The sequence below is a fragment of the Meleagris gallopavo genome, chromosome 6 (assembly GCF_905368555.1).
Source record: "Meleagris gallopavo chromosome 6, MGAL_WU_HG_1.1, whole genome shotgun sequence".
NCBI classification, from domain to species: Eukaryota; Metazoa; Chordata; class Aves; order Galliformes; family Phasianidae; genus Meleagris; species Meleagris gallopavo.
In genome coordinates, this window is record NC_139409.1 from 14,672,809 (window position 1) to 14,697,760 (window position 24,952).

Genomic DNA, 24,952 nt, shown 5'->3' on the forward strand with positions numbered 1-24,952 from the left:
GTATGACATAAAAATAGAAGTACAGTTTACTCTTTAATTGAATTTTATACATGGTCTTGCTCCACTTGAAATGCCTGGGAGCTAGGTTATTTTTAGGCTGGAAACAAGCTTTTAAAAACCTGGCCATATTGCAGAAAAGCAATTCCCTTTCAGCTAGGTTGCCCTCTAGGCTAGATGAAGGGCAGGAACCTCAATGAAAACAAAAATTAACTATTTGCATTATCTTTGAATTTCATCTAAGTTTAGGGGAATTTCCCTACCTCAAGGCTAAACACAACAGTGCAAAACAAACAAAAACATTAAAATTAAGTTTACAGCAAGCCCAGGAATCAACCACTGCTTTCACCCTGAACTGTCAGCAAGAGTTTATGTACTACAGAGCACTCACCAACTGCATTAGCCAGCCAGCAGATCCAGGACCCAACATCTATCATCAATTCAGAAGGCAAATCATACAGTTTGTTCTCTCCTAGGCACACCTACTCCTTAATCTTCAAGTCGAATTCCTTCCTCATCTTTTACATATTGAGTAGATAGATCAAAACAAAAGCCAAATGGCAGCTATGTGAACTTTTTCATTCCCAAAGTCCAATTTCAAAGAAGTGAAGCACAGCAACTGCTGCATGTTCAGGACAGCACAAGCGTGGGTATCCTGGTGATGAAGAAGTCTAAAGCCTTTACACAGTGCAAGGGTACAGCTTTCACTGATCTGTTCATCGCTTCCAACAGCTTTGTCCAAAAAAACACCTGGCAATCAGAAGCTTCCTTTTATGTTTATAGATTAACAGCCAGCAATTCAAGTTAGGCAGCGGTCCATCTCAACCTCAGCGCCCAGAGGCAAACACCGATGGCTGACACTTGTGGTAAATTGCGATGCTCAGCAGTGTGTTTGTGCAAGAACATTTCACAACTTTCACAAATTTCTCACAGAAGCCCTCAAACTAGAGCTAACCTGCAATGAAATAAATGTCACTCTTAGCCAAAACAAAATGCAAGCTTAGATTTAAAGGAGGCTTCATGACTTAAAAAGCTCCTCCACAACTGAAATGGGACATCCGAAGTGGTTCCATTATAGTCTCTTTTAGCTCCATAGGCAGAAACATAAATTATTTAGGAAACCTTCTAAAAAGGTTGCAAAACTGAATTATTATGTTTTTAGACTTGTTGAGTTGTAGCACTCATGGAAGAGATATTTTATCAGCATATAAACCAATGATTTCTGCCAACCTAATAAGTACTATGGAACAGATTGCCACATGAGCTTATCGGACTGTTTTCCAAGTCCTCCAAACGAATTTTTGGAAGCATTTGTTCAGAAATATTTGCATGTTCTGATTTCGTAAGAGCAGCAGGCTTTTTTCCTTCAGAAGACATATCTGGTTATGTTGCAGGTTACAGCACTCAAAGAAACCCCACAATTTCAAAACAAACGATACATAAATAAATTCACATTCAAGACTTCATTACCACAGGGAAACTGAAGTTTGATTTACCTAATTGCTCTTACTACTCCTAATCATTTTGCAGCTGTGTTATCTCCCACACTCTGCAGCACTCAAACTACCCTGAAGTTTCAGTGTTAATACCCAGCACTGGGATCAAGAGTATTGTCATTCCTCTCTCCTTAATGCAGTAATTGCCCAATTTGGGGCAATCGATCAAGTTTTTTTCAAAGTAGTCTGGAAGAGCCTTTTTAGTCTGTCTTGGTTTTGACCCTCCTTGGTTCTTATCTATGGAAAAGAAGCTTGGGAAACTTCTGCCCTTTCTGGACTCTGAAACATTGGGGCTGATGGTTTCAAATGCATGTCAGGGGAGCAAAAGCTTTTAAACGATTATACTCCTCACTCCATGCAAAACAAACAAACAAAAAAGAACACCAAACAACCACCAGTGGAATTGGTAAGTGAGCATAGGTGATCCCAAAGAGTACTGCACAGATTAACCTATTTATCTCAGACCCCCACCTCCCAGAAGAGGGGAAATTCATGCTTCAGTTACTACAGCCTGTCCCAAAAGTCATTCTTTGTTGGATAAAGCAGGCAGGCAGCTGCAGGCAAGGCAGGAGAGCAGGCAGTGTTGGTTCCAGCCCTCTCAGCACTCCCATTTAGCTGGCAGCAGGAAGGGAGATGCTATTCCCCAGAACACAACATTTCAACACACACACTGCTGCCCCAACCTGGTACAACAGAGACGACTGGTGCATAAACCAAACCAAAGAGATGTGCTTCTTTTGGCCAGAGGAGAAAATCTTGCAGACACAGCTAAAGGAGAGGCTTTGGTGGAAGGCAGGCAGAAGTAGAGGTGCTAAGATGGTTGGCAACTCCAAGTGCTCGGTCAGCCAGTGTGGAAGGGGGAAGTCCAGGAATGTTATTTGAATAAAAAGTGGGAAAGGGAAGGAAGTACAAACCATGTTCCAAGACTCTGATGAATAAGAGACTTCTTACTTGAATTGGGCAACTGGTATCGATTTCAGGCAGAGAGAGTAGTATATTCTCAGCAATAAGATAGACCAAGTTTCCATTAAACTGGTCTGCATGTGATCTATCACATAGATAGATATATATAAAACTATAAAACTAGAAGGTAGCGCTTATCTTCAGTTCCAGTCAGCTATTTTGTAAGACCTGCTCATACAGAAGCCTCAGTACATGCTCCTTTTACATCTCTACAAAGTAAGAATCAAATTTGGGCTTGGCAGAGACAGATTGGCATTTCCTGCCCCAGCTAGGCTAGCAAGTACTATAGTTCTGCACCAAAGCAGCACCATTCACAGGGTAAGTACAGAAACAGCAGAATTGCCTTGTGTATCTGGATAAAACCAGGAACAGCTGAGTAATCCAAAAAGAGAGAATTAAAGCTGTGCCAACCCGTAAAACAAAAGCAGTTCCTTAGGAGTACTTGCTTTCCAGAAACTCTTCTAAAACTACCAAGAGAACACCTAATTCAGAAAGCTTCTCTTCAACAGATTATTACTCCTGGATAGGTTGTCGTGCATCATCCTAAAATGCACAAGCACACCATCCAAACTCAATAGAACAGAAGGTTCCTTCACTGCTGGGACAATGTGTATCAACAGAACATTGCCTGAGCATCTTGCAAGAAAGTCTTCAGAGCTTCAACCTCAGTAGTGAAATTTCATTAGTTATATATATAATAAATGTAACAATCCTTTCAGTTTAAAAACAATGTATTTTTCAAACAATATTTTGTTTTATAACCTGAAATTACAGCATTCAATGCAGAATCTATTAAGAGGATTCAAAGGAACAAAACACAATACTGGGGTTTCCATGAATAACTAAGTAATGTTAGGTCTTATGATTGAAGATCAAAACAAGTTTGCTTTCTTCCCTCTCCATTAATTAGAGCACACCAAACAGAATGAATCAAGTAGATGCTGTAATTAAATCTGGAGAAAATATGAAGTCATATTTGTGAGCAAACACTCCCCAGTAAGTTCTAGCAGCAGATTTGAGGATAAGGGTCTTTCATGTAACAGCTATCAACTCAAACACGTTGGTGTTGTGGGACATGAGGAACAGCACCTGAACAGCTGACATGCTCCAGGCAGTGCCCAGCTACCAAACCCTCCAGGCAGGAGCACCCTGTTAACAATTAACTGGAACACGGACTTTGCCATTGAGGTAGAACCTTTGAGTCTAAATCTTAGATTCCAACTAAAATACTTCAATTTATTCTATAGAGAGCAGAAGTTTTGTTAAGATGTGAAAGAAGATTGAGTTTGTGGTCACATAAGCACTGATGGCATGATGGGGCAGTGCCAGAAAGGAGGAGGAATCAGACTGTTGCTGGGAACACGTCCAGCCAGGCATTTGTGCTAGGCAGCGCCAACAAGACCCTCATCTCCTCTGTGCCAAAGCAAACCCTGAGTTGCAAAGCTGGGAGAAAAGCAGCTATTTGCTCATGATCACAAGCCAAAGCCATCAGGTTAACAGCACACACTACTCTCCAGTAAGTCTTTTTAAGTACTCAATCTGAGTTTCAAAAAGCTTCCCAAACCCCCTAACCTGTAGGTACTGGCCTGAGCATAGCTTTCCTGCATCTCCTTCCTCCCGAGTACTTCTTCCCCATTATTCTTAACTGACTCCAAGCACAGAAGAGACACACTGTCACCATGAATACTGCAACTCCAAAAAAACCATCTCCTGCTCTCTTTAAGATGCTCACATAGCATCTTTACAGTCTGATGTACAAGTAAAGGATCTGCAGTGTCAGGGAAAGACAAGTTCTGCTTGCCATACACAGATCAGTAGACCCCAGACACACTGCAATAGGTTTTGGTGTTTCCCAGCTAAAGGCACAACGCTTCCTTTAGACGAACAACTTATCAAAATAGCTTGGGGAAGGAGCCACAAGCACAAAGAAAAAGAACATCCATTCTAGCATTTTAAGCAACAAATAAATACTACTCAGAGTTCTATTTGAAATCTTTTAAGGTGCAGTGGGAAAACGCATGTTTATGCTGTGGTTAGATCAAACACAGCTAACAGGGCAGTTCAAAGAGCCACCCCACAATAATCAGTACAGGCATATGGCTGGGAGCAGGAAGGAAGAGGGGTGGGAGGAGCAGGGAGCTGCTAGGCTCATGAAACTTCATCCCCAGAACTGTGTTACTGCAAAGCCACACACACATATTCTGGTCTCAGAACTATACTGCGGGTTTCAACGCTCATTAAAATGCCTCCAAAACAACGTTTTCAGGGTAGGGTTTCAATGAGAGAAGGAAAATCATTTCTTTGGATTGCTCTGTAAAGTCTGTTCCTTCCAGAAATGAATGCAGAGGCTCCCTCGCTCTCCTGCTCAGGGAATATTCCATAATACCAGAATTCAGCAGCCAGCATCAAGATTGGGAGGAGCCCAGAGCCCAGGGCAGCCCCTGTGCAAGGCATGGGAGCAGAAACTCAGCATGAAGGTTGTAAACAACTTCCCAGCACAGAAAGTTATGCCTGACCAGAATGGAAAGGAAATTCAGTCTAGTTTTGCAAATTCTTAATACTAAAAGCTCTGCCAAAGTATTGCCCAGACAACACCAGGTACAGCTACTGGTGAGTTCCTGCTCTCAAAATCACGGACTTTCCAAGAGCTATATAACCTCACCACAGCTTTCTTTACTTGCAGTATTTTTAGTTTGTAGAAGAAGCAACAGCTACATAGGTAGAGTATAAAAGCAAGAATTGTTCTGGCTTGGGGAAATCAGACTCTAGACACACCATGAGACAGATGTCCTGCCTCAAATAGCAGCAATAATGTTCTCGGACTTGAGAGCCCAGCTAACATAAAAAATGGTAGAAAGCATCAAAAATCATAGAATCATAGGATGGTTTGGGTTGGAAGGGACCTTTAAGATCACCCAGTTCCAACCCCCTGCTATAGACAGGGACACCTCCCCCTAGACCAGGTTGCTCACAGCCCCATCCAGCCTGGCCTTGATTGCTTCCAGAGAGGGGGCATTAAAGAACATTAATGAAGATGATGTGATAGATCAGCTTCAAACAAGCAGCACACCCTGCAAAGCATAAAGAAAAAAAAAAGAAAAAAATTACTACTTACCATCACTAGCTTAGTCAATTTACTACATCCCTACCCACTGTTCTTTCATTAAAAAGAATGAAAAAAAAAAAGGGCTGTGTAATTTGAGTTCTACTCTTGACAGCACATGTAAATGAAACAAAGTAAGGATCAAGCTCTCAGATAACAGAAAGCCTTACATTAGATCAAGTCTGAAAAACTGATCCTTGGAAATCCAGAAGAAGGATTAAAACAAACAGCAAATAGAAGATGAGGAAATTGACAAGATCAGGTCATACTTCAAGGTGAAATAAGGAATGCTGAAAACCCAGAAGTGACCCCTGAAAAACATAAAGATGGAAGCCCCAGGTATAGCCCCAAGATATTGATAAAGCCAGTAATTTTTCAAGTCACCAGAACTCAAAGCTCCCAGCCTGCAGCACACTCTGACGGGTTGCACGCAACATTGATACTGCACACATGTATTGGCCAAGTACAGCTGAAGTGAGGGTATATGCACATAAGTGTGTGAGCACACCTGTACACCCACGTGCACACACGGAGTGCCCTGACCCAGGAGTGACCCAACCACATGGGCAATCTCCAAGTGCACCACTTTCAGAAGCCCTAACAATGCAGCTCATCAGACACCAGGATGAATTTAAGACTGAGATCATGTTCAGTTGCCACAACTGTCATCTCTACAGACTTGAGGGGGTAGAAATAACTGAGGAATACACACAGTCTCAGGCTTGCAGGTATCCAAGCATTTGGAACTTGCACAAATGGTTGCAAGACTACAAACATTTGAGCAAGCGATCTTCTGCTTATCAAAACAGCAGAGTTTCTTACAGCAGCTCTATAGCCCACACCAAAAACACCAGAACATTCTGAACAACTTTAAAACACAAATCTAATGACTATTTTACAGGAGTTAGAAGTTTTCCACAAAAAGAATTTGTGGTTTCCTGTGCAAGAAAGCGTGCCAATTCATACCAACACGTTCATGGAAAAAGTTTTTTTGGGGCTTCCTTGAAAAACTGAGTTCTGTAACATCACTTGTTTTGTTTCAACAGACTGGCACAATGGTAAGTTCTCATGCCAGTATTTGCATAAGAATCATTTCCTGAAGTAGTACTTGCTTTATTGGAAGGATGCTGTTTACTATTACACTACTAATGCACACATGCATGTTGCTCTAGGAATTTCACAAGTAATCATAATTCCTGAAGATGGTAGTTAAAGTGTCGCCTCTCCAGATTGAATTTGAAGAGATCTTTAAGCCAGGCTGCAGTTCAGCACAAACCACACGCACATCCGTGCCTTTTGGTGTCAGCAGTTTGTTGCCAGCAAGCATCACCTGGCACCCCACAGAGAGCACGTCCAAACCAACGCTTCTCTAAGGATCTCTTTTAAAAGGCTCCTAGGCCAAAATTTCGTCAGTGGGTCAGATGAAACTAAATGGCAGTTCCCCATGGGAAGTCAGATTAGGTTCCCAAAATAAGGAAGGGAAATTCTCACTCAGAATCTGCCGACTCCTGTCCACACAGATCCCTTCAAGCTGTCTGTGGCTGTGCTACCCCAGCAGGGTACAATACATTTCAGACATCAAATTTAATACAGAAGTCATAGCCAGGCATTTCCCTCTTAAACCACAAGTTTCAAGAACCTGAAATGCATGCCCAGCAGCTATTACTTACGCTACAGTTAGCTTTTATTAGCCTAAGTCCTAGGAAGTTGTTTTTCTGGGTTCACTGCCACTTTAAGTTAATTTTATTCAAAGTAACTTCATTTCAAGCTGGAAGAATTAAACTTGCATTCCATACCAAGAATCCATAAAAACAACTTTCCATTCTCCAGGCTTTTGCTTGGAGTAGGAAGCCAGAACAGCTTTGTTGCCAACCCACAAAAACAATACAAAATTGTTATTTGCATGCAAGTTGTAAAGTCAGGCATGCACCAATATTACAGAGATAAGATAAACAAGTGTATTTAAAATAACCAAGTCTTTTATCTGTAGGCTCCTGGCCTGTGCAATATGACAGGAAGGAAGAGGGCAGGCTCAGCACGCTCTGTGCTCCAGTCTGCTGTAGGGTTCCCCCAGCATGGGACACTGAGGAGAGATTTCACCCAAAGCGTCATTCAGAGCATTTCTGGAGCTCAGGGGAATCTTTACTCTGAACCTTGCAAGGACCAGGTTTGGTACAAACTCCTCTAAAGTAACACTGTCACTTGAAACCACAAACGACACAGTATTCTAACATAATTTAAGATTAAAGCCAATAGCATAATGCAATCAGAAATACACATATTGAGTATTCTTCCGGGGTATGGTGGGAGAGGCAGCTACGTTTTAGCATGTCACACCTCAGTGCCTGCTACAAATGAGAATGCAGCCTCACAGCAGCTCATAAACAAGGCACAGCATCCAGAACTCAAATAACTACAACAGGAAACCCTCAAAAAAGGAACATATTAAAGCCAGATCTGTGCTGATAGACATTATCTCAGCAAATATACTTTCTTTTTGTACATATTTCTGTTCACTACTGCAACTTCTGCTGAAGTCAACTTCCAAACTCTTGAATCTTTCCATAACCATATTTAACAGCTCCATGGTGCTTTGCGTGTGGCCGATCCATGGTTACAGAGCAGGCTCAGGAACCACACAGCCCATCAGATAACACACACCTGAGCTCCAGCGTGCTGGACAACCCACAGCAAGAGCTGCAGTGACCAACCTGGAGAGAAACCAAGCTCAGCTGCTGTAAATCGTTCTCAACAAAAATCAGTCTGTGGCTTGGGAAAGCAGCTCTGCCTGACACTGCTCTGCTGCTCCTTTTAAATTAATCCATTCTATAGTTTTGTTTTTAGTTCCAGAGAGCAATGGAAGAAGCAGTGCAGCAAGGCAGGCAGAGCAGCACTTACCACAAACTGTTCAAAGGAAATCATTAACAACAGCAAAAGGAAGCAAAGGTTGAAGGGATGAATTCAAGTTACAGTTCAGGACAGGAATTTCCCTGCTGCTGGAAATGCTGCTCTCCTGTGCAGCCCAAGGTCTCTTCCTCTGCTGAGCCACAGAGCTGCCAGCTTTCCTGGAGCCGGAAGGCTTGACATGGACAGACATGTCTTTAAACTGGCAGGGAAGCCAATTTAAATTTAGAGGAAACTTTAAAATAAATATTTTCCCCTTCAGGGAACGGAGCAAATTTAAGCAAAGTTGACAACATTGGCAGAACCTTCCATTTAAAAGAAACAACAAAAAGCTTTCTCTGATGCTCTTTTTTCATGCATCTCCAGAACTTCCACCAATTTCAATTAGGAACAGTTTTGGAAGCGGGTAAGAAGGATAACTCCTTCTATTTACTTCATTCCTTTGAACACGTTTAGTGATTTAAAGCCATTTAAAGTCATGTCACTCAGCTTCTTACCGTCTTTCAAGAAAAATAAGTATTTGTTTTTCTTAAAGCCTTTCATAAGAGGTGTTAAAATTATTCATCAGATATTGTCTTGTTCCACAGCTCAGCTGAGGACAGACACCCCCTTATTTTTATACTTCTCAAATTCCACCTCTCCATGCCCATTCCCTCCACTTACTCCAAGGGGGGGAAGGGGGGAGAGGGGAGTATAAATTAAACAAAAGTACTTTAAAAAAGTAAGACATTCCTTAACCTTCTCTGTGACATATGTTTCTCCTCCAGTCCTCACCTGCCCCTCCCCGCCCACACTGGTCTTTTCCATTTTTGAAACACGGAAACTCTGCCATTCGTGCACATCACTTTTAACCCCAGAACATGCAGTTCTACTTTTTTTTTTAATCTTCCTGTATTAACTACATATTTAAAACTAACAACCATGATTCTGCCTAGCTATGTACCTAGTAAGATCATTCTAAACTAGTGGCCTGTACCTCTGCTCTGAATTCAGAGATAGACAGTTCTCACAGTCCAACAGAGTCTGAAAGAGTAATTTTTCCAGAGGACGAGAGCAAATATGAGAGCAAATATCTAGCCAAAGGCAGTGTTTTAACATCTCCTAAGACACTAACTCACTAGCGTTGGAAAAGTTCAAAATCTCAGCCATTTGGAAATAAGAACAGATTCCGAAATACATTACTTTAAATCAGGGGTTTCTTTTTGTATTTTTGCTTTGCTTTTATAGGGCAATGCTTTACTATCAAGCCAAAGTTATCATCCTATTAAGCATAAATAGTACGGAAATCATGTTAACGCAAGCAGGACAGCTATGACCAGCTGTGATGGGGTAGGCCCGGTGAAAGAAAAAACAGACCAGGGGAAAAATACATATATATCTCTACAGTCACCTGAAAATTTCCTCTCTGAATAAGAGGGGTTTCAGATCAATTAAAATGGGTGACTAAGAGCCCGGTGCAGGGGGAATGTTCTGTTCTGTTCTGCAGCAAGAACACTCATGTTCCCTTCCAGTCTGCTTCACCATGTCATGATTAACGCAGCCAGGAAAATGCAAGTTTTCATCCTTAAACTACAGAGTGCATTAAATGTTTTCAAAGAAACGCCTGATCCATCCCCTTGTAGAGCAGAATGGAATACTAGCTAATGAAATCACCCCAGTTACCTTTATCTCATCTTCAATGCTGCCTTGCAGCAAACAAGGACACATTCTTTCCTAACCAAAGTTTCAAGCTAACACTGTAGCACAGCTTACCTGCTTTGAACAATAACTTTGGCCACTGACAGATTTCTCCTCTCCAAAGCAGCCAAAGTTACCCCCTTCAAAACTTCGCTTGAAGGTCACCCTCAACCTTTCTATGAAGACTGTCTCCTTTTTCACTTCTCCATCTGCAGAGTCATACTTGTGTACTCAAGAGTTCACTTTCCATGCCCTATTCCTCCCATGGCAGGGCAGGAGCAGCTGAGAACCCTCACCTGGGCTGAGCACAGAGCAGAAACTAGCATCATGGCTCCAGTCCTCCTCAACATCTGATCCCTGTGGCACTGCCTGTGAAACACAACTCAGAGCTGGGAAATGAGCGCCTTAGCTGACAACCATCAGAAGGTGCCTTGTTCAGCTGGAGGCAGGTCAGAGAAGTGGGGAACAAAAGAGCTGTTGACGAGGCTGTAAGGGGAGCTTCTCTTACATGAGTTACTACCACAGGCTGTGGATTTACAGCAATATATAAATAACATTGCACTTCATTCTTGTGCCAAATCTATAGGAAAAGAAGTTTTTTTTGTGCCATTGATGCAACAAGTGACCAAAAAAGCATCTCCTGGCTATCCTGGTGTTTTAAGAACAGTCCGCTTCTGGTTTAAGTCCATTAGAAGCAGCACAGAGGCTCCCAGCATTTAGCAAGAAGTCAATTTTATCTCCACTAATACTTAACACCACAGAAGCAAATGTAGCTACAGTTGCCTGTATTAAGCAGCTGGCAAGCCCCGAGATGGAAAAGCTGCAGAACAGCTGGGGAATGCGAGACCCTTTTGAACAGGCTGCTATGTGATCCAAAATAATGGTGGACGTTTACACACAACACAATGGCAGCAACAGCCAAATGCAGGCCTGGCGGACGCACCACAGCTGCTCCTGCCTTCAGACGAGGCACAGCCAGCAGATACAAAAGAGTTCATATTCACAAAAATATGGCTTTCATCTTAAAAAGCAGCAGCTTGGTTTCCAAAATAAGCAGCTGGCCTTCCAACTGGGCTAAACCCTATGATATTCTGCACTGGAAGTTACTCTGCAGAAGAGCTTTGGATTAGGGTCACTCACAGACTGCTGCTACTCTGCCACTGGCAGCTACCAAAAATACAGTCTTCAGACCAACAGGCTGCCATGCAACACAGGCTCTCATTACAGTGCTTTCCAGCTAGCACCAGAAGATAGTAGCATAGAAACTCTTAATACAGACACTAAGTACATAGAAGTTAGCTATCTAAAGAAATAATCAGTGAGCTAGACAGCAACATTTAGCTGAACATGGGCCATTTTGCTGCTTTTTTACACCAGTTTTGAACATCAGTGTAAAGGTAAGTTGGTATCTGAAGACAACATCGCACTGCTCACACCTAGAGAGATAGCCTTTGTTGTCTGCTGGTTTTGCAATGACTGCGTGCTGCAAGGAGCACTGGCTTGTTTCGCAACTGCCATCTAAGTATGACACAGCTTTGCATGCGATTGTGCACAAAAATTGCATCACATCTTCTCAAGTTTTCACATCTCAGAAGCACAGTATCACCAGTCCCATCTTTCTTGCTCAAGACAAGCCATGATTAAACGGCGCTAACAACCTGGTTACTACTTTGTACCATAACTGTACCACTTCTAATTATGCTGGGCACCAAAACATGGTAATGGAATGTTTCAACTATCTGCATCTTGATTAAAACCAGTACAATACAAAAGAAACTGGTTTTGAGTGAGAAGGAGACAGAAGAGGGAATCTTTCAATGCTTATTCCTCTGTGTGTAACTATTAATGTTACAATCCCAGTTAACAGCTATTCAGAGTATGGTGGCTAAAACTGGACAAAGACAGCTGTCATAGCAACTGAAACAGATGCAAGCACAATATTTAATCTTCTTCATTTTTTAAAGTAAAGTGCTAGTAATAGTGAACACAGAAAGGATTTAGAAACAGGGGTTGTAAGACCGTCACCGGTTAACAGGAAGTGTATGCTTCTGCACACCTACCCAACTAAATGTCACATCCACACATTTCAGTCTCAGATTTCTTATACAGGCTTTCTAACAAAATTCCTTTGTTAAATAAGCCGTATCTCTAAGAATTTCCCAATATAAACAGAACATGTGTATACAATAAAGAAGGAAATAAGTAGAGCCTTGAATCACAAGCCCAGAAAACACACTTCTTGCACCAAAATACTATTGCACTATAGCATAGTGCCCTTCCTGGAGGCAAAGCAACGACAGGCATGCTACCTTGCAATCCTAACATTTGTAAAGATAAGAACACAGATTTGCTCTTCCAGCTGCACTGGCACTAGAAACAGCTGCCGGCATGCCACGTTGGGAGTGATGCCTTATTTCCTCAAGGGACCAACATTTTTGTCGGTGACATGGACAGGAGGACTGATCACACCCTCAGCAAGTTTACTGACTTAACCAAGTGGAGTGGTGTGGTTGACATGCTGCAGAAAAGGGCTGCCATCCATATTTCCTGGATAGGCTCAAGAAAATCTCAAGAAGTTCAACAGGGCCAAATATGAAGCCCCACAGCCAGCTCAGGGTAATTCCAAGCACAAACATAGGCTGGATGGAGAGAAGGTTGGGAGCAGCCCTTAGGAGAAAGGTTTGGGGGTTCTGTTGGATGAAAAACTGGTCACAAGCCAGCAGTGTGTGACTGCAGCCCAGAAGGCCAACTGTATCTGGACTGCATCAAAAGCAGCACGACCAGCAGGGAGAGAAAGGTGACTGTTCTTCCTCTGCTCTGCCCTGGTGAGGCTCCATCTGAAGTACTGCACTCAGGGTCCCCAGCACAGGAAAGATGTGGAGCTGTAGGAGCAGGTCCAGAGAAGGCCATGAGGATGCTCAGAGGGCTGCAGCACCTCTCCTACAAGAAAGGCTGAGGGAGCTGGGACTGTTCATCCTGGAGGAAAAAAAGGCTCTGGGGACACATCACTGTGGCCTTCCAGTACGTATAGGGGCTTTATGGTAAAGCTGGATAAGGACTATTTATCAATGAGTGTAGCGATAGAGCAAAGGCTAAAGGCTTTAAACTGGAAAACAGGAGACTTAAGTTAGGTGTTCGGAAGAAATGAGGGCAGTGAGGCCCTGGCACTGCTGCCCAGAGAAGCTGGGTTATGTCCCATCCCTGGAGGTGTTGAAGGTGGTGTTGAACGGAGCCCTGGGCAGCCTGAGCTGCTGGATGGCAGCCCTGCCCATGGCAGCAGCTTGGATTGAGATGATGTTTAAGTTCCAGTCCAACTCTATAACTCTGGACTCTCCAGTCCATTCTGTAACTCCTCAGAGTAAACAACCTCAGTATGAGCTTTTCAGTCCAATCTATACCAAGAGGTTTTTCTCCAATTTTGACCCAGGCTTGCTACTCAGATCTATCCAGCTCTGAATGCACTAGTGTCTCTAAAGCCTTATTCTGAAAAATAAAAATGGATTAATGGAAGCAAGAGCAGGATACTGGAATGAGCTAAGACATCCGTGAAGCTTAGCACAGTTCAGCAAACAGCTGATTGTTAACAGTTACGTGTAATGTACAGACAGCCAACCCACAAGAGCAAATGAGATGTAAGTGATCTGCACCAAGCTGCACTTGTAGCTGGAAATCACTCTTTTAACCACCACCTCACTTCTTTGTAGTCAAGTTATATATCGAAAGACCTTCTGGGCTGTTTGTGTGCACACATGGATCAGTAGCAGGACACGTTTCTCAGTTCTCTTTAACATTTTACACGTAGACGTAAATTGAACTCTTTCACAAAGTAATTACAGTTGTTATTTACTAAGGAAAAACTAAGAAAACAAATCTGTTGATAGCTTATTCTGGATTTTATTATAACTACACCAATATTACTTAAAAATGATTAGGAGATGCAACTACACCAAAGTTTATTTTCAGTAACAGAGATTTCCCTACCATGTAGATCTCTCGACAGCCATGTCCCAACAGGCTCTAAATCGCTTATACACATACTGAGCACTGTTCAAAGCAGACTTGCTTTCAGCAAGATTAAATACCTGTTCAGTTTGAACTGTCCCTGTGCCAGGACAAACTACAGCTCAACCAGTTCAGACAGCCATCCCACCGGGCACTAATGGCCTCTGCATCTCCCAGCACCCCAAATCTGCTGCGTCTGGGAATTCTGCCAGGAGCTGTGGGATAGCTCTCCACAGAGGACACTGCAAATTAAATATTTTAGATGTGTGCTTGTGTTTATGTGGAGCAAGGCTGCAACAGTTCAGAATATGAGTCAGCACGGTTTGTATCTACAGAACTGAGCAGCGCAGTTAGAAATGGTGCATTTTCAAGGAAGCAGGGGGTGTGAAACGATTCCCCCAGAGGAACAGTCAGACTGCACCTGGCAGAAGCCAGCACTCACCTGGAGACAGGAATTTGCTCCAGTACCTCACTGCTCCAGAACGCACAATTTTCCTGTAGTAATGTCAGAAGTTTCTGCACAGGGCAGGCACTTCGGTTCTGCCTGTATCAGGGAGGCTAACAATGGTACAGCCAAACAGGCTGATAGGCATGCACACCCATGATGAGACTCTGAGCCTTATTTTTTTGCCTTGCTTAAAGTGGAAGCTGAAATATAGTTCCGATCAGAACAGCAAAGAAAAAAATTAAAAGTATCTCAATTAGTTATCACCATAGCATCCAATAAAGTTCTCGGACAGAAAAGCAGAGCAGAACTGAAGAAGAGCAGTTTGCCCCCGTGCATCTCACCACGCTGGTACCCATGGCCAGGTGCATTTTAGGGCCAGCTCACCTTCATCAAGGCACAGGAGAACAGCATGCCCTCCCAGGGAGCCCTTCTGGCAGCTATTGGAGTACGCAGCCACCGAGCAAACCAGAGGAGCACTGCTGTCTCTCGGAGATCTGATGCAGGATAGTTCCTCTGCAAACACAGCTGGAGCCCTTGGCTGCCCCGTGCACACAGCCATGGGACAGCACATCTCAGCTCCGGCCACGCTTCAGCTCCCAGAGCACAGCACCCCACACAAAAAGCTGCGTACGGCTCTGTTGTCACAAACCTTAGCTGTGCGAATCTGTAGAGACGTTCCCTTTCTGAAGTGGCTTTTGTTTTCATTTTGAACAGAGAAGATTAAGATAACCACAAGCTGAGAACACTTTTCAGTAGCAAACAGTTTGCTTTGCTTCTCAGGAAGCACACGATCCAAGCAGGGCAGCTCACACGCTCAGAGCGGGATGCTGAGAGGGGACAGGGCTGCGATAGCGCTGACAGCTCTCGAAACCCCACAAAAACATCGCAACCAACCGGATAACTCGCACTTCCCTTTTGCTCCCCCGGCCCCGGGCTGCCGTCCCCTGCCAAGTAATAAACCTGAGTACAGCTGATCTTCGCGAGACCGCTTAAATCTCTCTTAAGAGAGCCATAATCCACCATCACGTGCAGCATTAAGGAGCATTACGAGTAAAACAGATCCCGAGGTGTCAGTAAGCAGCCGGCTGCGGCGCCGGGCACCGCGCTCGCCGCTACCAGCACGCCCTGCCCAGCGAACACGAACCTCCACACCGCGATAAAGGCTCTTCCTTCACGCCACACGTGCGCGCCGCTGCCGCCTTCCTCCGGCTGAAAGCGGGGACAGAACTCCGGGCCGACCCGGCTCCGCCGCACGGCGAGAGGCGAACGGCGCTGACCCCGAGCCCGGCGCCGTCGGGCGGCAGGTGCGGGGCGGGAGGGCGGCAGCGCCGTGGGAGCGGGCTGACGGCGGGGCTGCGGGCTTCGCCCGGCAGAGGGGGGAGGAAACGGGGAAGTTTTCCGCAGGAGCCCGGCGGCGCGCCCCCGGCCCCGGCCGCCCCGCACCGCCCGCGCCCCACCCGCCGCCACCGCCGCCGCCGCTCACCTCGCAGCCCGCGGCTCGGGGCAGCCGCAGCCTCGGGCATCCGCGCCTCCGGCCGGAGCGGGGCGGGACGGGGCGGGGCGGGGGAAGAGGGGCGGCCGCGCGGACCCCGCGGCAGGAGCCGCCGCCACCTCCTCCTTCCCCTCCTCCTCGGCGGGGCGAGGGGGGAAGCGCTCGCCGCCGCAGCGCCCAGCGGAGAGACTCGAGCTCGGCGGGGCGCGCGAGAAGCAACCGCTGGCAGCGGCCCCACGCGGGACGGGACGGGACGGGAGCGGACGAGACGCGCCTCCACTTGGCCCGGCCCCGCCCCGCCCCGCGCCCCCCAACCGCCTGGCCCCGCTTCCGCGCGCCTCCTGCGGGCGCTGCTCTGCTCCTTAAAGGCGCCGCGCCCGGCCCGGCGTGGGGCGCGGTGTGAGGAGCCCCTGCCCTGAGCCCCCTGACACGCGGGACTGCCCTCCGTGTCACACCGGGACCTGCCCCGCTCCCTCGTTCGTTCCCTCCAAACAAGCCACGAGTTGTTCTTTGGGCCACCAAGATAGAGACACGGTCCCCACTTCCCCTGTCACAGCCCCCAGCAGTACTGAGGTGAGGGGGCATGGGAACACGTCCACGTCCTCTGATATTAAACAGCCCAGAAGGTAGAATCACCTTTTTTTTGTTTGTTTGTTTTTGTTTTCGTTTTTGTTTTAACCTTTTATTTAGACAGTCGTTTTTTCTAAGTGTACTTCATGAAGGATTTGAGGCCCATTCCTCTTGATCAGGTCTCAGGAAGCAACATGAAATGTGAACATGAGAAGAATTGCCAAAGCGAGAATCACTCGGGGGCTGCCGAACATGAGATCTGGAGCAGACAGTGTGTGGAACCCAATAGAATGGCTGATTCCCTTCTGCTCAGCTCCATGCACAGAAGCAGAAGGGAATCTCAAGGTGCAGAAACATGCTAGGGTGAGCAAATCATAAAGCGCTCGCTGCCTTCAAATCAATGTCCAAAATGCCCTCTGCAGCGCACGCTACAAAATGCCTCCCTGCAACACTACGACAGCTTTGTGCCCTAGGTGAGCTCTAACTGAACGCAGAGGGCTTGAAGCACTGCTGGGCTTTATGGCTCCATGCAGGCAGAAGTTTCTTAATTGCCGGCTAATGATGTGGTGTGGGCACTGCCTTTTGCCCAGTGGTTATGAATTACTTTGTGCAGATACACAAAACCCACATCAAACTGAAAGCACAGACAGGTCATTCCAGTCTGACTGAGGGAGAGAAGGAGCGAGGCTAGCTCAGAAAGGAGGACAGAAATGAACCATAGCAAGGTTAAAAATCCTGGAGAAGACAGTGACCTTAAAGGTGTGCTTCCTCCTGCTGCCTTTCAGCACAGCTCCTGTCATCCTGATTGAAACTATCAAAGGTGTTCCCTCTCCCTGCAGATAAAAAAGGGCAGCAGCTTCTCACTGGAATCATCAAGGAATTTTGATCCTATAAGAAACACCGTATAAAATGGGCCTGAGAGTTCTGTCTGAGTGGGGGAAAGTGCAATTGGATGTTACATTTGCTCATGTTGTGATTGACGTGACACTATCCTGATTTATTTTCAAATATCAGAATGGAACTCTTACAACCAAAACCTGCGATCCATTTGCCAAGAACTGTTTTTACTCCAGTTGAGAACTGATTTGTCTGGATTTTGCCTTAGGCACAGTCCTTGCCATCTTCTGCCAGAGTTTTTTTCCCTTGCAGACTTAATCCAGGATCCAGATACATGATTGTTTAAAATTTACATTTAAAAAGGAGTAAAAGATTGATTGGAATTCCAGGGGAGGAGAAGGAGGCATGATGATATATTGGAATCTTTTGTTCCCAGAAGAGCCAGGAAAGAATTAAGATTATTAAAGAAACATAATTTGGGTCAGACCAAGCATCTTAATCCACGTCAGTTAAAAAGATGATTTTCCCTACTTTTTTAATGTGTTTGACACAAGCATGTTTGATTTATGATGGGAGTCAAAACCATCTGTATTTGGGGCACAAGCACATGCTTATTTAAACAATGGGGCTGCCTGGGGGGAGAATAGAAAAGAAATGACATTCTTTTGCAAAGAATTCAGTGTTTTTCACTCCATGAAGTAACTGGCACTGTTTTGAAAAGTGCTCTACAGAAGACACAGCAGCTCAACATATTTTAAAGGAGTCCAGCAGTTTACCTTTATGCAGTTGGTATGATAGTGAACAAGGTTATCACTGATAAAGCTCTGCTATTCTCCACTCTCCTTTGAGTGACCCCTGTGAAGAGAATTTATCTCATTGACAGCATGTAAGTATTCACATCTTAAAGTCATTTGAAGCTCCTTGATAGTCTGAGGTCCAGACTGCACTCAGGATTAGCTGTGGTTTCAGCAATTTTTGTAGCTCCTGGTCCAAACATACCATAGATACAGCAAGTCGTGATCTTCTCCATTCAATATCTGAGCACAGAACCACAGAATCATAGAGCTGGAAGGGACCTCTGGTCCCTGCTACAGCAGGTTCCATACAGTAGATTTCACAGGTGGGTTCTGAACATCTCCTGAGAAGATTCCACAACCTCTTTGGCAGCCTGTTCCAGTGCTCTGTCACCTTCCCAGTAAACACTGTCCTTGTGTTCAGACTGAACCTTCCATGTTCCAGTTTATGCTCACTGCCCATTGTCCTGTTGCTGGGCACTGCTGAAAAGAGCCTGGCCCCATCCATTTGACTCCCTCCCTTAGATATTAGGGACTTGTTTTCACTGCAGATGAGGCTGAAGCAAAGGAACTGCTTTCTGAAGATGTCCTCCTCAGTTCTCGTCTTGTGTTGAAATAGTTTATTTGAAGTTTTTTAGGGAAAAAGTGTTGAGGGCTATCAGGATGACATCTACAGCGTTAAGTTCTAGCCTATGCTGGGTGGAGATTCCATTCTGTAACCAGATGCTGCGCTCCATATGGATTGATATGATTAGAAACAGGCTTGGAAATAACATTGAACTTTACCAGTCAGCTTCCAAGAGGTCTGTAAGCCATGTGAATGGATGTTTTGCCCGCTGCTTCCTTTAAATCTATAACCTTGAATCCAAGCATCCCTGTGCTTAGGGAACCTTGGCAAGCTGTGGAACTGATCTCCAAAGCTCAACACAGTCAATATCCCATGACAAAGATGGGCCTCACTGTAAAGCCCAGTGTAAACTATGAACATCAACAAAGAGGCCAGAGGAGAGACAGAAATATGTCTGTCCCTGAAAGGTTTCCACATACGGAGAAAGCAAAAAGTAACAATCTGAATTTCAGCTGCTTTTCTAAATGAATGTATTCAACAATGTGGCAGGCCGGTAGCTCTCTCTTCCTGTGTAAGGCTATGCCAAACTCGAGCAAGGAAGCCTAGGGTCTTTTAAAAGGAGGTGAGAAAAACTCAAGGGCAAGTGTAGAATTTTAGAAAAGAGCCAAAGCCTCTGTCCACCCTCAGAAGAGCAGAACGACAGAGTTCTGGCAGCCATTGCAGCCACCACCGATTTATTTACGAGTTCCTGGAGTTGATCCAGTGTAATTATGGGCCTGAACTCCAGATCAGATTCACTTGACATTTGAGAAAGTCTGTGGAAAAACAGTAATAATAAACTGATAATAACCATCCGTCTCATAAGCAATGAGAAATAAAGGGAAGAGAAAGGGCAGGTGGGGAGAAGAGAAGGCAGCATAATCCCGAAAAGATCTCTTGTTTGTCAGGAGATACTCTCAGTGTGTTACCCTGTGTATTTTCTAGAAGGAGCTGCAGAGAATTTTGGAGTAAGTCCTGAATCATGTCAATGCTTTTGCTATTACTGCACTGGAAAAAATGAAAACGGTGGGTGCCGAGGAAGCTGGGATAAGTTGGGACGGCAGTTTCTCTTGGTGGAGCAGATAGTTTGTGGCCCACGTGGCATTTATCCAAGCGTGCTCATCACTTAAATTATGTTACCATGAAACCACTGGCTTTGGAAAAAGATGTTTGAAGAAACTATGATTCGGCATGTGATTTATTTTCAAATTCATGCACTGAGTAGAAATAGGCTTATTGTACTTTTTTGCAAGTCTCTCATTCTGCCAGTTCATATTATTGGTATAACATGGATGAGTATTAGGGTTAAAAATATTTGTATTTGAAACATCTGCAGTCTTATATCAGGATTTATATCCCATTGTTTGATCCTTCCCATCTGAAATCACCCCATATTGTTTTCTATTGAATTGCTGGGAGATGGCTTCACAAAGCTAACTCTCTGGGAGGTTTCCAGAAAAAAAATATTTTTCAAGTAAGATAAGTTGATTAACGGAAAAGTCTTCTTCTCTGACAAGAAAGAGGCCTGACATTTAGTTTACAGTTGTCTCAAGTATTTTATTTCAGGTGATGGAATTGAATTGCAAGTTATGAGTGAATGTTTAATGAAGCAAGAAGAGTTACATTTGTGCTACACCCAAGCAGGATTTGGTGAGCTTTCCTTATGTAGGGTTTCAGGATGTATTAACTACGTATGCAAAGATACAACAGAGCCCATATATGTCAACAGATTTTCTCAGAGGGAGCATTCCAGTTAGCTGCTCTCATCAGATAACAACCAAATGTCGATGCCCTGGCAATATCAACACTGAGCACAGTAACACTAGATGGTATCTGAAGGAAAAGGAATCCTGGATGGATGAACGGGGTTAGTGGCCCAGAACACGTCATTTTCAAGTGACCTGCTTTGCCATACTCATGTAACTTCTCAGGAAATTCTGTCTCACAACACAGGTAGTATAGCTCCAAATGCGAAGGAGAAAGATATTGAAAAAGGAACTGCAACTGTATGCAGAACAATGAATACATCTTTGAGCTCAATCTCTGTGAACTGCACACATTGGTTATACAGCCCATTCTTACTGATCTGACAATGGTATCAATTTTTTCTGCTTAGGAATAATTTGTAGAATTGTAGTTCTATGTTATTTAAAGCTTTTTTTTTTTTAATTTTACATTGACTTTTTATTTAACTTTATTCAACATTTACTTAACAGTTCAGGTTACAGTTTTATTTCTGTATGTTTTGATATTTTCTTCTATAAATATACATCTCATAGGTGTTGAGGAGGAGACAGCAGTCTGGAGCTCTGATGCAAGCTCAGTAACAAAATGTAATACACAGGAATGCAATATATTTTTTTCCTTTTCCCTACCATGCGTCTGGTTTTAACCAGACAGGTCCTTTTCTTGTTCCTGGTATTTCATAGGAGCAGAATGCTGACAGTTGTCTGGGACAACCTGGTCAGAATAGCAGCTCAGCCTGAGCTTCTGGATACCTAGAGATCCCAGACACATTCACCCTGCACAAAACGTGCAGTACTTCCACAGAGTTAGACCTTTGGAGCATGTGTTGCCCAGATGAACTGCACAATGCATAATAAACCCACTTACTGTGTGAAGTCAGACTAACCATATAATTTATGCACTATACATGTGATGCATTGACATGCTGGGCTCACAGTTATCTTCTATTCTGCATATGACTTCCACTGGGTATTTCCTGGGATGAAGTTACTGTCTTTTTATTTCCTTGCTTGTATGCATTGCATGATGAGATGCTGCTACTTGGAAATAACTAATTTTTGTTTGGGATCAGCTAATGAAATTCTGCAAGGCTTTGTTGTAGATGGTCAGCTGTGTTTGCATCCAAACCACTGAACTCGGCGGAATGTTGGAGCACAGCAGTGTTGGAGGCACACTGAATAAAGCTTTCAACTACTGACAGCATCTGAAGAACATCAGGAAAATGCTGAAAGCCTAGGTAAATATCCTTCAGAAACCAACTGGCATGGCTGTATGGTTTTCAGCACAGGGCCTGTCTGCCACAGAACTTTCTTCATGTTATTTGGTGTAACAGTCCTCACAGGGAGCTCACAGTTATTAAAATAAACAGTGCTTTTAGAATAGTATGCAGGATTTTGAGCTCCATTCCTCTCTTGGCTTCCAGTGCCATGTAACAATCTCATGGCAGGGGTAATCAAAATAATTCCACGACAAGAAAAATCACCTCATTTTAACAATCCCAGTTTGCTGTTCGTAACTTATTGGCACAAATATGGGCAGTAGACAGTGTCTAAAAGGAGCTTAATGTAGGTCTTCCACAGGTACTGCCTTACCTGGACAACATCAGACTGTGCCCGTGTGCATCCTAGACACCTCAGGAAGAACAAATTCTCCTTACACAGTGATACCATCATTTATCCGTTCTGTGATTGAGGCACAATGAAGCCTATCATCTGTGATGTTAATGGCTTTAATATACAGGCTTATGCAAGGCGCATAAAAGAAATTCCTCAGGCTTCTCAGCCTCAGCTGACTGTGGAACCATGGCATGAGTTTGTAGTCTGGTTCTGCTTTCTGGAATTACATGTGAAAAAAAGATGGAGAAAAAAAATGCCAATCAATTCACATGCAGGGCTCTTCCCCCATGGAAAACCCTAGAGATTCCAGCTCCCTGCGTTTGTGTAATTGGGCTTAATCAGTTGTCTGTACTTCCAAATTTTGATCCACAGAAGTATTGTTCTGTCTAGCTGTCTTTGTGTTTGCAATACTGTGAAGGAGCATTCAAATTTTAAGCAATGTAAATAAAAATAAAACATGAAAGCAAGGTGTTTACTTGAAAACTCCTACAATTAGAACTGCAAATGTTTCAATATGTGCAATGTGTGATTGCTTATGTGGGACAGCATGAGAGTGGACTGCCCACTGGGAGCCCTTTTGGCTCTCAGTTTTGCAGAATATCTTGGCTGCAGAGGAAGGATTGCTTTGCACTGCTTCAGAGGAACAAGATTTTTGTTTTAAATAGTAAATTCTCTTAACAAGTTATGTTCAAGAGATCAAGAGTACATGGGAACTTCAAATGAATTTCCTTAATTGTTTCATCTGGAAAAGCTAAGAGGAAAGGAATCAGAGATTAAAAGTTTAATCTTGATATTTTCACGATAAATGCTTTGATTCTGGATTTGGCAGCGGCACATCAATTTTATATTTAGCTTAATTGTGAAGGGTTGCAAAATAGGTAAATAAATCTATGAAACAGAACACCTTGAAAATTCACAACTGTGAAGGTTTTCAAATTTCAGAAACCCATGGCCTACATGGCTCCATAGGCAGCTCTGGCCACTACTTAGAGATCCAGTAATATTCAAGGATTCCAGTGATATTCTAGCATGAAGCTGTGCCTTGGTGTCTTCAGCTGGGAATAGAACTGGTGAGTAATAAAGCCCAGTAATGAAGTGGATGGTCCTGAATGATCTGCTAGCAGTAATGATTTATCCGTAGCACTCTTGTGCAACTTAAACACAGGCTTCCCCCAAGACCCACAAAGACAAATATTTAAAGATATGTGAGAACAACAAACTGTTAAAATAATCCCTCCTAAGTCTTATAGCTGCCAATATTATGCAAGCGTATGGTATGAATCTTGTTAGCCCTCCCTGGAAAAGTCTGAGTTTCTTGCAGCCTTTCACTAGGATCCTGCAGCGTAAATATCTCAGTATACAAAAATGGTGGTTGGAGTGATGCTGAGATGGAAACTTGGTCTCTGAATACACAGTTTGCATACAAACCACTACACGTATTTCTGAAGTGATCCAGAATGTTGCCACTATATTGTAAAGTGAAAAGAATATTTTAAAGGACAAGCTTGTAAATCCATTTACAATGTCAATACAATTTCAGGCACATTTTTCCCAGCCTCAGAGATACTGTTGCCAAAGATTTGTGACAGATTAAAAGCATCAGGAAAACATAAACATCTCAGCTCTGACACTGTGTCAACAAGCAATTTCCATAGTGTTTTGCAAAGATCAGAAATTATTTAGTGATAAAATGCATTATCCTAAACAACAGTGAAAACACTCAAATCAAGGACACATTCTTTTCTGCCTTATATCTTATTTACTTGTTTCTTTAGGCTCCAGTTAAATATATCAGTGAAGTACTCGAGAATACTTCCTAGTATACAATAGTAACACTTGAAGGTTTTAAGTTAAACATACTGTGAACTGATTTGCCAGAGTTAGCTTTACAGATCTGGGAGATGAGCTCGACATCCAGGACAAGCTGCTGTTGATATAGGCATGTGGCAAAGGATGCTGGTACTTTGAGCTTTATTTTTGCTTCTTCTTTTCAACAGCCTAGCAAGAAATACAATAGCTGGAGGAAAAAAAAAAAAAAGCTATAATACAGGATAGCAACAAGTCTCTCTCCACTAATATGTTCCAAAGAATGGCTGCAGAAGCTGGGGATGACTAAGGGACCACTGAATGCCTTGTAGAATCTCTGCAGAGCAGTTGCATTGCTATGAATGCCATCATGCTGCTGGAACAGCAGGGAAGAGCCAGAGCAGAAGCAGACACACAGGAGAAGGTTTCTGAATGTCCAGTGAGCTTTATGGCATGGGAAGGTCTCAAGCAGTAAACTGCCAAACTGTGCATTGAGGCCTTACCTCTACTGTAAAGTTATGGCTATATTACTGTACCAGGTAGTGGAAAATCAGCTCAAGAGTTATTCTTCATTAAATGTAAAATGTTTGCATTTTAGCCAATTAAAATATCTCAGTGTGTTCAAATAATCTGTAAATCCATGATTCTGGAACATGCCCAGAACTATTTTAAAAAGCCAGCAACTGTAACAAAGAAGTCACAAGTTAAAGAATATTAAAAGTGTCTTACAGTTCTATAAAATGAACACAGTTGGGTGAGATTGCTTTTAGGTCAGTAGGATTGGCCTTGCTTGAGCAGGCTTAGCTCACTTTAAGTGCACCCTCTTACCTTTGTAAATTGATATTTTCCATTTTGAAAATGCCAATTCAACAGCGGGAATTGATGTCAAAATTG

At 43.7% G+C, this 24,952-nt stretch overlaps 2 protein-coding genes across 3 annotated transcripts in view; one reads left to right on the forward strand and one right to left on the reverse strand.

The window, feature by feature from the left end:
- Positions 1-16,213, reverse strand: part of SVIL (supervillin) — a 130,598-nt gene extending 114,385 nt beyond the window's left edge. Inside the window, exon 1 of one of the 2 annotated variants that reach the window (XM_085227142.1) lies at positions 16,074-16,213. The gene's annotated coding sequence lies outside the window, so the exon portion shown is untranslated. Of the gene's footprint in view, positions 1-15,734; positions 15,879-16,073 lie in introns of those variants that run through there. The other variant, XM_085227141.1, reaches the window with a different exon arrangement.
- Positions 14,945-23,547, forward strand: LOC146544088 (uncharacterized). Its single transcript, XM_085226940.1, has 3 exons — positions 14,945-14,952; positions 15,753-21,873; positions 22,217-23,547. The coding sequence occupies exons 1-2, from the start codon at positions 14,945-14,947 to the stop codon at positions 16,483-16,485; spliced, it is 741 nt and encodes a 246-aa protein (XP_085083066.1). The 3' UTR covers positions 16,486-21,873; positions 22,217-23,547.
- Positions 23,548-24,952: the final 1,405 nt, after the last annotated feature.